Source organism: Sinocyclocheilus rhinocerous, unplaced genomic scaffold, assembly GCF_001515625.1.
Source record: "Sinocyclocheilus rhinocerous isolate Xijiao unplaced genomic scaffold, SAMN03320098_v1.1 scaffold789, whole genome shotgun sequence".
Taxonomy (NCBI): Eukaryota; Metazoa; Chordata; class Actinopteri; order Cypriniformes; family Cyprinidae; genus Sinocyclocheilus; species Sinocyclocheilus rhinocerous.
This window is the reverse complement of record NW_015667306.1, coordinates 647,346-662,564: the sequence shown is the minus strand read 5'-3', so window position 1 is coordinate 662,564 and position 15,219 is coordinate 647,346. Positions and strand designations below refer to the sequence as shown.

Genomic DNA, 15,219 nt, shown 5'->3' with positions numbered 1-15,219 from the left:
CTTGAAGTGTATGAATGAATTACTCCAAAATGAATGCTCCTGAGCTAAATTTCAACTGTCCCAGATATGGGATATACGAATATATATGAATACTTATGCAATGGAATCATTTTAGTTTTTTATTTTTAATAAATTTGCAAAGATGTTAAAAACGTTTTTTTGCTTGAAAATTATGGTGTATGGAGTGTAGATTGTTGTGGAAAAAAACTAATTAAAAGCAGTTTAACATAAGGCAGCAACAAAACAAAATGTGAAAAAAAATGAAAGGGTATGAATACATTCGCATGGCACTGTATACAGGTGCATCTCAATAAATTAGAATGTTGTGGAAAAGTTCATTTATTTTGTGAGCCAAAATCATCACAATTAAAAGAACCAAAGACTTAAACTACCTCAGTCTGTGTGCATTGAATTTATTTAATACACGAGTTTCACAATTTGAGTTGAATTACTGAAATAAATGAACTTTTCCACGACATTCTAATTTATTGAGATGCACCTGTATATAAAACAAAAAGTACCGATAAGAATACCATTAAAGTACCGAATCGATAAGCAGTATCGGTAAGAGCAGTAATACCATTAAAACCTTAACGATACCCATCCCTATTCACGACTGCAAATAAGCACAGCTGTACCCCGAGTGAGCCGAGGAAACAGCTTATCTGATAGCCATATGATCTTAAGACATATGCTTCCTTTAAGTTTCCTTGAGGTATAGTGCTTTAAGAACAGAAAACACAAAGTGCAGTAAGAAACTTTGCTAAGCACACCATTATCTTTGTGTCTCTCTGGAACATCTTTGTTGACACACGTTCTTGTTATTAGACTGAGGAGCCAACTTTCATGTGGATATAATTGTTTTTCTCAACTATCATGATGCAAGACAAAATAAACACGATAAACATAGGCCAACTCGAGTGCATGTACATTCTGTACTGTAATACACTGCATGGTCTGCTTTATTTTTCGTGAATGCTTTTGTTCTTATATATATATATATATATCTTTTTTTTTTCCCTCACACGTTTTCAACAAAGAAAACCTTGAGATTTAACAATGTTTTTGTAGAACGTTGTGTATAAAGCTTGTTCGGAAATGGTGACAAAAACACAAAAACAATGTGTTTTATTATGAGCCCAAATATTTGATTACAGTATTTTTATAAAGTGCCCATCCCTACTACTGGTACTGCAAAAAGGCTAGTATCTTTACCTTTTTAAAATGTAGTACTGGTACTTTTGACAACACTACACAGAGTTCACTCACCAGACACACACTTTCTTTCCTGGCACCTGCAGTTCGTTCGGTCTTCTTTGAGTGATGTGATTCGTCTGTACTGTCACTGGGAGAATCAGGTCTCTGCTCACACAGCGAACTCTGAAATATGCATTCAGAATATATTTACTTACAGGACATCTTGTAGGCAAAAGTGACAGAAACCATTAATTTATCATTCCAAACAAAGTCAATTATTCAAACCAAGAAACACTGAATGAACGTCACATTTTACAAACTGGTTCACAAATTATCAGGTTTCAAGTATGATATTTCAAGCATTGAAAAACAAACAAATACACACACCTCTGGTTCAGGAGAAGATAATGGGCAGTGCTTTTTGGATGAGACAGGAAAAGATTGTCTGCCTGACTCCTGTTTCCACTTCCTGACACGTTTGGCTTTAGCAGGAGACTCGTCCCCTGAGAAACAAAGAAAATTTTAAAAACATAGAAACTGTAAAAATAAATAAATAAATAAAACAAAAAAGGACACAAAGAAGAACAGTATTTGGACTGGGCCTTTTCTGTAGTTTAAAATAGTTTGTGGATTTACTTGGGCCTTTTTTAGCTTGTTTCCTTTTGTCATCCCTGTCTGCCTTCCGCCGCCTCCCCCTGGGTTTACTGACAGTGGCCTCATTTGATGGTGCCTTCTGACAGAAAAGTAGGAATGAAAAACAATATTACTAATTTAATTTCAAAAATTATTAATCGACTGATTAAATTATTTTATTATAATTTAATTTAGCATTATTTATTTAAAACAATTCATGCTAAAATACTTCCACTCAGACTAATGCATGGCATTTTCACTTGTACCTTTTGGCCTTTCTGCTTTTTTACCACTTTTTCAAGCTTGGTTTTCTTTTTAGGCTGCAGCACCACATCATCCTTTGATTCTCGTAAACGTTTGTAGACTATTTTCTTTCCTGTATGAAGCAGTCAGAATGCATGCTTATTTGAAACCTTTTATAAAGTAGAATTTCATGTTTTAAACGTATACTTTTTCCATAAACAACTAAAATGTTGCTAATATCGAAACCACCCACACACCTTTAGATGCATCTTCCTCCTCCAAGACTTTTGGGCTTGGTGCTAATACCTTTATATCTGATAAAAGAAATACACAGGAAATTATTACAAGAGCAAAAATACATGAAACAACAACCCTGAATATTTTTGAGGGTTTTTATTTTAAAAGAAAGGCATAAAGAGAAGTGAGGATTGTTTAAATTATATAATGACTCTCTATAGATTGTTTAATCTTTATAGACACAAAAACAGCAATTATCACTGGTTAGGAAATTGTTTGCAATTTACAGTTTATAAATGTATTTTAAGTTACATGTCTCACCTGAAAGTCCAGGATTAGTGGACACTGTGCTTAAAGTGTCAGAGATACTGACACCAGCTTTTACTTTCCTCTTCTTTACTGAATTTGGTGCTGCAGGAAACTTCTGTCTGAGCTGTCTCGGTTTCTTTTGAGCTTTTGGCTGAAGGTCTAGATCAATACAGAGCAGGTCCTTCTTATATGCAAAGACAGAATGAAAAGAAAGTTATTACCACAAAATACAACAGAAAAACTGATTATTATCCAGTGAGACAACACACACAACACACCTTTTTCTGGTAAGCCCATTTCCCAGCCTTTGTCTTTATTTTACTCTGATGTTCAGATGTCTCTGATGCAGTGCAGGAAACCTAAAATGCCAAAAGTTTTGAAACATTACATCTCCAGCCTCAAATTGAAATCCTAATTCTACACTGAGATAAACAAGTCCAATTATATTAACTGCTACCTGAACAGTAGACCCAGGGACATCTTTTGCAGAGGAAGCTTCTGTCTTCTTCCACTTCAGTATTGTGCCGTGCCGATCCTTCTTCACTGACGTTTTAGGTGCTTTTTGGGGGAAGGTGTTTTTCCCTGATGAAGTGCTACTGTCTGTGGGGTGGGAGAAGAGGCCTGGGATGATGGTTGTTGTTGTGGAGTTGGGGCTGGAATGAGTGGAGTCGGGAGGAGTGAGGCTGACCAGCTCCTGAGACTCCCTCTGATCTGGGTCTTGCTGTGGTCCCTGATTGCGCTGTGCTTGAAGCTCTTGTAGCATGCGAGGGTTGAACTGGGCTTTCCCATTTTCATAAACAAAGCTGAATTTGGCCAGTCGCTCCTCTAATAGTAGACCCAAGGCTTCTGTTGCCTGTGACACACCTGTCTCCCACTGTTCCCGGAACTTACGAGGAATTGCCCGCTGTAGAGAGCACATCAAAGACATCTAAGACAAAGGAATTTCATGATAATACAACAAATGTAGAGTAACACATCCCCATTAGTGAAAAATACAGACAATAATTACTGTACCTTCCTTCCACTGATATCAATGGGCAGTTTGTTGCTGCGGCAAAGTGACTGGTACTGGTGTTTTCCTGAGAAGGTGACCATGCTCTTCTCAAAAACATATCCTCTCTCTGGAGCATTTCCGAAGTACTGTACATGGTACAATAATCCTGTGCGGCTATTCACTGCCCCAAAAAAGAAAAAAGTTAAGTCTTTAAAAAAAAATTAAGAAGTACACTTCTTACAGGTGCTACATTTCTCATGCTGCCTTGTTAACAGCTAGAAGCCAGTCCTTCTCTCTGCTTGTTAGCTCAAGGTCACACTTGTGCAAACAATTTTCACAGGATCTGTGCTCTCCCTTATTAGTACTTTAAAACCATCCTTTTGGACCAAATGCAAGTGTTGTTTGCAACTCAAATGCAACTCTTCTCTCAACTTTTAGCTATCTGCATCACAGACACAGCTTTCTAATGACTCATCTCTTTTACTCATGGAGTCCCCCAGGGCTTTGTTTTCGGCCCTTCTTCTGCTCTTGTTTTCAATATTAAAATGCATTCTCTTCACATTATTACACCATTATGGTCACAGTTACCATTTGATGATGTATTTTTGAACAGAGTTCTTTCCTAATTCTGCCAAACCATTCAAAATCTGGGTGATGCTGTCAGCCCATCATTTCAGTCCATATTAACTACCTGGTCAAGGCGGCATTCTTTTATCCTGGTATAATTCTTTTAAACCTGTGAAAATGGCACATCTTTGCTTAATTCTTAGCCCAAAAGACACTGAATCTCTGGTACATGCTTTCATAATTTCACAGCTTGGTTACTGCAATTTTCTCATAATTGGCCTTCCCACCAAAACCATTGCAATCAATCCCCCCCAATCCTGTTTAAGCTCCACTGGCCACCCGTTTCATCTGTTATTTACTACAAAGCACTTCTTGTAATCTTTAAATCCCTTAATGACCTTGCTCCTTGAGTCTCTGAGCTACTTCAGCTGTTTCCTTGATGTCCCCTAGATTCTGACTTCCCACCATGGGTGGCAAATCATGCAGTGCCATGGCATCTAATCTCAAGGCCAAAGTATATTTCGGCTTTTACGCGTACACGAGGGTCCACGTACGCATAACTTCTGGAGAAAATACATCAGATGCTGGACAAAGATGAAGCTTTCTAGAGCGCATGTGTCGACCGCCTGTATTCGCACACGCTATCAAACGGAGTATACTTTGAAAGGTTACACATTCGACTATACGCGTACGCTAGTGTAAAAAACGAAGTATACTTTGGGCTTCACTCTCATGTAGCCTTTTAAACTTCAAAAACTCAGTTAAAAGCTTTATTTTTTCACAGTGTTATTTTCCACATCAGACTCATGTTTTTTAATCAATATCTATCAGTTTGCAGTTACAGTTCTAATAATGTTATTGATCGAGTTATTTGATATCCCATGCTTTTCCATGTCTAAATATAGATCACTATTCAAAGGTTCAGCCAGAGTTAAACAAGGATCATATTGACATGCCACAAACTGTCAGAAATTGAGTAAGACAGCAATGATGCAAATCTGTTGTCGTTGACGATATGGTGATGGAAAGTGCATTAAAAACTGTAAGTCAACTAATCTAGCACACCTTACCTTTTGACCTAAAGTGCATGTTAAACTCTGGGTCTGTAGTGATCATGCATGGCCACCAAGGGTATCCAGACACTTTGGTCCAGATAACATCTCCCACTGAGAACTGCAAATGGGGTTGTGTCTCTGTACAACACACTTCCACATCATCCACACCCTGTGCAACATCACTCAATTCGCAATCAGACACGGGCTCCTGCAAGACAGAAATGAAGAACTGTAAGAAAAAAAAAAAGAATCCTTTACACAAGTGGTAAACACATTTTCCTTATGACAAACAACTAATTTTGTATTAAACGCAGTTGAAGGAGGGTAAATGAGTGCCATTAAGCTATACCTGAATGGGGATGGAAGGTACACTAACAGGTATCTCGCCATCAGTCTGCTCATTAGATGCAGTGGGAACACATGGTTCAATGGTGAGGTCATTAGACCTTATGGTGGTGTGTAGTAGAGGGGATTTATCAGAACTCGAAGTAGGGGTTAAAATTGACTGTCTCCGATTTGGTGGACTTCTCTTCCTCACAAGACCCCTCTTCTTCTTTCGTCTTTCTCTCCTGGCAGTTGGAGAGGCCAGAAAACCTTCTGAAAGTCTCAAAGGTGCATCTGTCTCCTCTGTTCCCTCCCCTGCATAATCTGCTCCGAATCGATTTGTCTTACCACCTAGATTTACCACACATTTGGTTATTTTAAAAGTGAGTTCAGGAGAAACACTGGACTTCCTCGGAGGGCTGGCATGTTGAGGAACAGGCTCCACCACTTTGAGAAGAGGCTGTGCTGCTGTGGCAGCACAGAGCTTTGGAATTGTGTCTTGATCGCCATTTAACAAGCGGGAAGTCAGGTCCTTTAGTCGCTCATGGGTGTGGTTATGACCATGACTGCCAATCATCTGCAAAACGCTTTCTTGAGGTGTAGCTGCCAGCTGAGTAGCAGCTTTATCCATGAGCATAGTAGGGTCAGTGCTCCCATCACCCCGACCCTTACGTCCACCAGGTGAATCAGAGGGCTGTTTCATGGTGGTAGGACTCCTGGGCTCTGGCATTGCAGGCAATGATGTCCCTTTACTATCTGTCATTACTAACCAGGTGCCTGCAAAAAACAAAAAGCAATAGACAATTACAAAAACAAACATTTACATTCAGTCCTCACCTATATTACAAAAAAAGGCATATTAATAAAAAAATATGTACACACGAATACTGAAATAAATTATATTTACCATACAACTGTGTGATTGTTAATAATTAAAATATACAGTGTTTATATTAGGGGGCCCCTGGGTTATAAAACCTTTGCTTTAAAACTAAAAATATATAAAGAAAAAAGAAAAGTTATATTTTAATGCAAACACAACTACATTATGGGCCACACCTTAGAAGCCAAGGCCCACTTCTGTTCATGAATTATGCAAAAAAAAAAAACGGTAAAGGTTTACAAATATCGTCGCAAAACAAAAACATTCAACGTAAAAAGACTACCAGAACAAACATAACCGACGTTTACCGTAAATGCGTAGTAATTGTTCTAACCACTGCACCTGTGGCGACTGCTGCAAGCTGCAGGTCCTAAATAGCCACAAATAAACAGTGGTTACAGTTCGTGTCGGACACTGTGGTTATGTGAAAAAATTGTGGGTTATGCCGAGGATGGAGTTTGAGAACTGGAATGGTTTGGTCCCACAATAAAATGGCTTCCGTGGAGGATTCGCAGTGCCCGAGTGGGTGGCAAGCCGCTTTGATTCAGTTCAATGCACAAACCCCGACGCCACCTCCTCAAATGAATCCTGCAACAAAATCCAATAATACAAACCAAACCATTCGACACCAAATAAGCACTGCAAGCTATTAACGAAATAATAAATAAACGCAGCGCTTTTGACTTGTAACATGCATGTAATCATATCTTAAAAGCGCATACAAACAAAACCTAACCAAAGCTTTATGTAAAAGAGTGACTGCTCAAATGCAAATGTCCGTTTGGTCCTTAACAAGAGGCAGTTATCGAGCTATTGTTATTCAGGATGAGCGGTCGGGATGCCTCATTAACATCAATGAAGGAAGATTACGGACGAGTCAGTGATGGACTCGTTTAACCGTCCTAATAGCCCACAGCAAACTGAAAGAAAATAACTCACTTTAATACAAACTTTTACACCAAAAAATGAAACTAAAACCTTCCGTAGGAATTGTGATCTCGGTTGAAATGCTGCAATACTTCAGAGACCAGACGTATGTAAGGAAATGTAACAGTTACATACACAGTGGAGGAAAAGATATCAAACCATAGGTTCGTGAAAGTAACAGTATAGAGCTAATATGACGTTAGCAAAGAAATGACTCGCCAAATCACAAAAAACACTTGTGCGGACCAAACATTCCTACGGTATTAAATATGTAAGTTAACCTCTGAGGAGGTGTCTGGGGCTGTGATACATACTATAACCACATGGCACATTTTATTAACTCTGGAATCATTTATTCTTTAATCTGAAGCTGACAAACATCGCGAACTACAGCTTAGCCAGCTAGCAGGTGAGGTGCAGCTGCTTCAGTGAGTGACATACTACAAAACGACTCGTTTATCCGTTAAAGAAAACCTCTAATACCCCACCCCAGCGTGTAATAGACAGCAACCCCCCTAATTATGATGTGCCATGACTTATTCCTGTGGGAAAATAAACCTGTTTACTGTATCTCCATAACTCCCGACCCGTACTGAGAGGCTTGCGGGAAACTCTCTCATCCCAATCAGCGCCAAAAATACTCACATCCGATTGGCTGACACGCGACGGCACAATTCAACCGGCCTTTTCAAATATCACTGTCTTCGCGGCTGACTCTCCGTTGAACATCTTCACTTATCCTTGGCGCACTTCAAACTTCATCGCAGGTTCGTTGTTTAAGATGAAGCCATGAGATTCTGAGATCAGCTGTTTTTGTTTTTATTTCGAAAAATGGCAACGCGACACAGATCACTGCTCGAGGAATTGAGCGGAGGGCAATTCTCACCATGTGACGTCAGATGCAAGAGGGAGGGAATTCGTTATCTTGTTGCCAGTTGCACATAGAAAATGTGGCAAATGCTGGGTTTTACGTCATTGTATAAAAATAACGATCACGTTTTGGAATTTATTAGTTGCAATTTTTTTTGGTTGAATATAAACCAATACTGAAATGTGTACAGTTTTAAATATATTTGTAATTTTCAGTTAATATGCTCTGAGCGTGTAGTCGATTTGCACTCAAGCATGAGTGTCTGGCAACCCGAAAATAAGCGCGCCAGACAGTGTTGCCATGTCCGTTTGTTATAAACGTCGTTTGGTTTGTTGATTTATTACGGCGCTTATAGACACTGGCTGCGTTTTTGTTATTTCCAATTTATGTAAATGCACCGAAAAAAGATTTATTAATTGATTTAGATGGTAAGTTGTATGTTAAACTTTTAATTGATTTAAAACATATAATTATATAAGACAAATCCATTGCAGCAAATACTATGTTTTATGTATATTATGCTACAATAAATAGACCAAATGAAGCACGCAATTACCCCCTTGGAAGGAATGAAACTGAGTTCGCTTATTTTAGTGAGACAGTTCACGTATTTTGAGAATATTAGATGGCTAGCTTTTCTACGGAGATCTGGCAACATTGGCGCCAAGACCCGTATTGACCTCATTGGCCAGGGTTCACAAACCATTAAAATGTTTCAAACGCAGTTTATACCAATTTAATTTCCGTGTCTAGAAGAATGTTTAGCAATCGCTTTTGTTAAAAAAAAATCTATGTATTATTATTACATACTTAAAACAAGCGTCAATTGCTTGTGCACATCATTTAGGATGTGTGTCAAACTACATCATGTCTAACGTTAGCTTTTTTTCGGATATCTGAACGCTAATCAACATGCACTGTTGGTCAACTCATTTGGAGTTTTAAGAGTCTGCGTTGTCCAGACATTTGATTGGAGGTCGTGTGGCCGCTCGCAGTGCGGCAGCGCTTCATCGTTTTTTTCTCGGTCAGTCCAGTCACCTTCATACAAGACGCCCCCTGCTGGCTGAGTTCAACCAACAGGAAGACGGAAGCAAATACCGAACGGTTGCAAACTCATCGCTTGCCTTGAATCACCGAGGAAGGTACAAGGGCATGAGCCAAGAGCTTAGGACTGTGACTTCTGTGGATAGTTCATAAACCGTCAGTTTATTACCTCTTTACGAGCACTCAGCGTTACTGTGAATATTACATTAACGTTTGACGCCTTTTCATCCATATAACGTTAAACGGGAACAGAATGGCATCGATTTTGCTCACCAGGTCTCGGACTCCTTTGCTGAAAACATCTAGGTCATTAAAGCACGAATTCAGAAAAGGTAAAACTGTTCTTTGTTTATCACAGGAGATAGATTAGTATGTGGTTAAATTTATTGTTTTGAACATGATTTTAATGGTCAATATTGTAATTCCCTCTCTGCCTTTATGTATTGAAACGGGCAGCGAGCGGTATGAACTGTCAAAATGCGGCACATTGTGCTGATGTAGGCGTACAGTAACCAGTTTTATTTAAACAGCAAAGCCGACAAGGCCTTGCGACTTTAATATCACCTTGATTCGTTTACTGTGTTATTCAATCCGGACATTTTCAGACCTGTCAAGCACACTGCTGCAGATGTCTTATGAAAAGAGTCCCTCCTGACACTACATTGGTTTAAATCATAGAGTTCGCAACTTAGCTCTCAAACCTGGCCCGCAAGATTACATTATTGAACGACTGGTGAAATGAGAGGCTTAAGTGATTAGCTAACAAGCTAGCTGTATAGCCTCACAGATTGAATCAGTCATAATCACCGAGAACCATCCGATTTAAACGTCTTCCTGTGCTGAGGGATGCGTCCAGTGCACTGGCACAGACAATGGTGGCTTAACTTACTGTGTCAGGTTCACACGTGCTTGCGCGTTTGTGTCATCATGCTCTGTTACTGTAAGTCAGTTCTGAAAAATAACAGCGCTGTAACTGTTTTTGACCGCTGGTTGGTTTGTCAGCTCATTGTTATGTTCAACACGCGAGTCGTTTCCACGCTTTTGAAGAAACGTTTGCTTTTCGTTTAATTATGGAGTGCTTCTTTTAAGTTAGACGCTGAATTACAGGAATGAACAGCGGTTTGTTAGTTGCAGGTGTAGGCAGACGGACGCTCCTGTCTGAGAACGTCAATATGATTGACTGAAATCGAAAAAAAAAAATCGTTTAATGTTTGAAAATAGACACACGTGTCATTTTATGTAGTTATAGTCTACGTGTAATGCGGCTATATATCGTTTTGGAGCGTCATGTTTTGCTCAGGCGGCTGGAGAACCGAAGCTCGTAGCCTTGTGTGCACTGGAGGTTATCTGAGGACAGACTCGGCCGTCTGTCGCTGACTGCAGTGGCTGCTTCCTTATTATTGACCTGTCTTCTGTTTACACTAGTGCGTTTTCGTTTTAAAATGAAAACGATCCTGGTCTACACTTGCGTTTTCACTGCGTTTCAGAAACGTTCTCCGTGCACACTACACAACCGAAAACGCAGGTCACATGACCATTCATGCAGGTACAACAATGAGCATGACGTTGTTGTTTACACGGTCATCAAGGATACGCAGAGCGAATTTGGGAAGCCACGCCATCGTTTTCAAAAGTATCCGTTTTGGTCCGTTTACACTGAAACGCAACCCCGGAGTTTTCAAATGAAAACGGGGTCTGCAGCGTTTTCAAAATTCTCCGTTTTCGAGGGTCGAAAATGACAGAGTAGTGTAAACGACAGGCGTGATCTTAGCAAAAGTTATGCGTTTTAAAATGAAAACGCACTAGTGTAAACAGGGCCTAAAGCATAATTTGTACACCTTTTAATAACACCTGTCCATTGTAGATTGACATTAGTGACTTTTTGAAGTTAACCGTATTTGACATAGGCCTATACAAAACTGGTTTATGGCCCCGCCAATGGCTGCTGATATTTTGACTACTCGGATCATCAAAAGATTAATTCATTATTCATTTTGTTAAAAGAAAAAAAAAGAAAAAACTATTGTTCATTCATTCATGAACAAACCACATAATTTCTTGTGTTTCAGGGCAGTCCTGTGTTTCATGATCCATCATTATATGGACTGAGTTTTCATTGTTGTCTATTTTTATCCGGCATTTTTGTTTTAATTTCCCTTAGGCATGTCATATCTTGATATAACCAATATTAATATTTATAATAATTAAAAATTACAAATCAAAGCCTATCAAAGACGGTTTAATTCAACCTTGATACCTTCATACATTTAATTTATACTTAATTGAAAAACATTTCGGTCGTACTTTGTTCACAGTTTTCTTTAAATAAATAAAGAAAGAAAAATTACACAGCACAAGTAAATGGTAATAAAAACCACAAATCTCTGGACCTTGCAGCCTTAGCAAGCAGCTATGGCCTTATACCTTGTCTAAACGAAATAAAACATGCTCTTTTGCTTACTTACTCAACCACAGCGTTTCTCCCACAATCTCTAATTGATTTTGAAATATTCTTGAAGTGCTTCCTGAGAAACCCCAATAACTCCCATGTGTGGACTTTCTTTCTTGTAGCTAGTCTGCAGCGGTGTGGCCTGGCAAATGATTAACCGCAGCTCTGCTTGACAAGCCTATAAATTAGAGGTCAGATCTGAATATGCATTGTTAGGTAAACAAATGCTACCAAGAATAGCTTTCATAACATTCAGTCTTTGGATTGATTAATGTGGATTATCATTAAAAAAAAAGAAAAACATACCAATAAGCATGACAACACTGGCTATTAACTCTTTCCCCGACAGGGTTTTTTTTTTTAAGTTGCCAGCCACCGCCAACATTTGTAATCATTTTCACAAAGTTTAATGGCACCCAGAATATTTATTGTATGAATATCTGAACATGCAATATGTTAAAACAAAGAACAGAGCCTTTGCTTTAAAAAAAAAAAAATTTTTATTCTAGCTTCATACAATCTTTTTTTATCAACACTTGAATGTGGGTAAGTTTCATGAAAAAACTAGAGGTCGACCGATATGGGTTTTTCACTGGCCAGTGCCGATATTTAGAAATCAGGGCAGCCGATGTATGATGCCGATTTTCTTTTCTTTTTTTTCCATTCATCTCATAAAAGTGAGTTTGAGCAAATGATTATTGCAGGGTACGAGATAGTAATGGTAGTAGTAGCCCAATTTAGAGTAATAATACATGGCTCAAAACTTAAGCACCTTCTCAAAACCGTTCTGAAGGATGCTTTTTGTTTATGTTTGCTGACAGACACCAGTGTTTCCCCACAGACTGCGAATTAATTCTCTGCCAGCAGGAGGCGCTTTGGGAGCTGGAGATATAGCGGTTTCCCAGGTAAAGGCTGTAATCAAATAAGCGCTGCTCACAAACGCTATCAGGCATTACAGGAAAGACAAAATGAAAATGACACAGAAAAGTTTCTGAAGACAGTCGGTTCTTTTCAAAGATACATTCATATAAAAACACCCACGCTGCATTTTAATTTTGAAACGTGATGCGCTCATTTTATTCAACTTAGTATAAATATGTAATTTTCCTGTGGCTCTAAGTCACATGGCACTTACAGCTCAGGTGTTGTGCTTGTGCCTAAAATTTAATGCCCATGAGCCAAGATGTCAGCATGCAGGATGTGTTTTCTGTCTTTGAAATGAATGGGAATGCAAACGGATTGCATTATTGAATGCTTTGGATTGCTCGAACTAACAGAGCAATGTTGCGAAAGGGTTACAGTGTTTAGGAAAGTCGGTTTGTATTGCTTACTTGTAGTTGACTCTGCATGTTAAGCTGGGATAGTAGAAAGAATTTTAACATTAACAAAACTACAGTACATCCTGTACATTTAAACCAACCACTCCCAACCATTAGATCAAACAATTAGTTACTTAGAAAACATCTGAAGCATCATGTGGAGTAAAAACATTTTGTGGGCCCACCCTCATATGATGACTCTCAGTTCATTTCTCTACACACCGAGAATCTGTTGCTGTTGTGTTCTTTACATAGCATCCTAAAACAGAAAGGAAGATTTGTGACCCCAAAGTTGTTAGTTTTTTTTCTCCACCCTTAAAGGAAGTTAGACAATACACATGAAAGTTCAGGTTCTTTCAACATGTCATTACTCTATACAGGGTGTGTTTTATTTCAAATTTACAGTGTCTTGATTGTTTGACCCTCTTTTTTTTTTTTCTTCTTTTTTTTCTATTCTACACTCTTAAAAAATAAAGGTTCTCTGTTGTCATCTATGCATACAGTCAGAATGGGTGAGAATAGCTTTACTGGCTTACTATTATTTTTTTGGGAAAGAAATTATAGAAATTAATACTTTTATTTAGCAAGGATGCTTAAAATTGATCAAAAGTGATGATAAAGGCATTTATAATGTTACAAAAGATTTCTATTTCAGATAAATAGTGTTCATATCGATATCGGAATTATATCGTATCGACCGAAATTAAGAAATATATCGTGATATCAATTTTGGCCATATCGTCCAGCCCTACTCCAGATAAGGGAGTTTCCAGAAGTTATATTTACAGTAAGTGGAAGGACATCCTCCACTCCTTCACTTTCGGTTTTAAATAGATCATCCTCATCCAAGAATGCTATATCTTTCAAATTTAATTTGCACTTCCTCTTTAAACTTAACACATTGCACTTTGTGACATGCAAGAAGTACTGCTATTTTGCATCACCGAGATCAAACCTGGCGCAACACATCTGCTAGCAAACAATACGGAATAGGACAATTTCAGACCACTTTGGCGCCCTAGGCGAAATCCTTGTTGGAGATGTATGCTTTTGAATAGGATAATGATATGATTATATTTATATTTGGTTAAATTTAAAAATTTGGTCATGGTAACCTACCAAACACTTACGTTATTTTGCTGATGCCGTCATTCATTTTTTTTTAAAATATATAATTTCAGTATACATTAAATAATGGTTAAACATTATTAACATTTAAAAACATTCCAATGCTAATATTCAGCTGCTTAAATGTACTTAACAAGTGTTTTTTTTTTTTGCTAAAATGCAGTGTCATATGTTACTGTGTTTAAAGGGTCATGAAACCCCAGACTACTTTTTCTGAGATTTTAGCAGAGGTGTTTGTGTTGCACATTATAGAAGACGATGTTCCCATCGTCTTCTATAATCGCATCCCATAATTTTAACTGTAGCTTTTTTTGCGCTATTTTCATCTTCCGGGTTTAAAATCTACATCGTGTTGATGTCACAATTTGTGACGTGGCAAAGGACTATATAGGACTATAGTACTATAGTACTACTGTAGTACTATAGTAATAGGACTATAGTACATCGATGATGCATCGGTGTCTATTAAATTATTCATGAGACTGCGTGTTCTTATCCTATGAGAAGATGCTTTGCTTAATTATTCACAACAGCATGTGTTGATTTGCTATATCAGACGCTTCAGACTGCGAGACTGCATACATTAACTGAGAGAAACATTCATGGATCGAAGGAAGGAAAGCGTTTTTTTTTTTGCTTTGTAATAAGAGTTCGGCACAACCGCGATTCATTCATTAGTGAGTGTAACCGTTTTTACAGCTCGGTGACACAAGCCGTCAAAAGGCTTATATAAACGCAGCAGAATAAGCCTAAAAAGTTATCAGAGGTGCAACAGCGCGTTCATATATATGTTCTCGTTGCAGAGTGCAAATGGCTGTGCATTTATTTGTGTTTTAAACTCGATGGGAGTGAAATTAAATTGTCTGAACCGGAAGCTGTCTGTCTCCCCTCTTCCCCCTCCGCTCCGCTGCACACCACGCCCACTTTTTTTAGCATTTTTTAAAACTGTAGTGAGAACTAACCAGTGCTGAAACGGGGGGTTTCATGACCCTTTAACAACGGTATCACCGTCAGCACCGTCTATCGCGGCAAGCCTACC

General features: G+C 38.5%; 2 protein-coding genes across 13 annotated transcripts in view; one reads left to right on the top strand and one right to left on the bottom strand.

Annotated features, from left to right (window-relative positions):
- Nucleotides 1–8,288, bottom strand: part of LOC107733764 (histone-lysine N-methyltransferase NSD2-like) — a 21,591-nt gene extending 13,303 nt beyond the window's left edge. The window contains exons 1-12 of one of the 7 annotated variants that reach the window (XM_016545543.1): nt 8,015–8,288; nt 5,585–6,336; nt 5,251–5,443; nt 3,634–3,794; nt 3,077–3,547; nt 2,898–2,978; nt 2,632–2,803; nt 2,331–2,387; nt 2,097–2,206; nt 1,834–1,930; nt 1,585–1,700; nt 1,270–1,380 (exon numbers count right to left, since the gene is read on the bottom strand). In XM_016545543.1, coding sequence (XP_016401029.1) covers nt 1,270–1,380; nt 1,585–1,700; nt 1,834–1,930; nt 2,097–2,206; nt 2,331–2,387; nt 2,632–2,803; nt 2,898–2,978; nt 3,077–3,547; nt 3,634–3,794; nt 5,251–5,443; nt 5,585–6,322 — 2,307 coding nt within the window. In that variant the 5' untranslated portion in view covers nt 6,323–6,336; nt 8,015–8,288. Of the gene's footprint in view, nt 1–1,269; nt 1,381–1,584; nt 1,701–1,833; nt 1,931–2,096; nt 2,207–2,330; nt 2,388–2,631; nt 2,804–2,897; nt 2,979–3,076; nt 3,548–3,633; nt 3,795–5,250; nt 5,444–5,584; nt 6,337–6,750; nt 7,095–8,014 lie in introns of those variants that run through there. The other 6 variants (XM_016545547.1, XM_016545546.1, XM_016545548.1 and 3 more) reach the window with 6 other exon arrangements.
- A 1,043-nt stretch (nt 8,289–9,331) lies between these two features.
- Nucleotides 9,332–15,219, top strand: part of LOC107733755 (LETM1 and EF-hand domain-containing protein 1, mitochondrial-like) — a 25,391-nt gene continuing 19,503 nt past the window's right edge. For all 6 annotated transcript variants that reach the window (XM_016545527.1, XM_016545523.1, XM_016545526.1 and 3 more), the window contains exon 1: nt 9,332–9,616. In XM_016545527.1, coding sequence (XP_016401013.1) covers nt 9,538–9,616 — 79 coding nt within the window. In that variant the 5' untranslated portion in view covers nt 9,332–9,537. The remainder of the gene's footprint in view (nt 9,617–15,219) is intronic.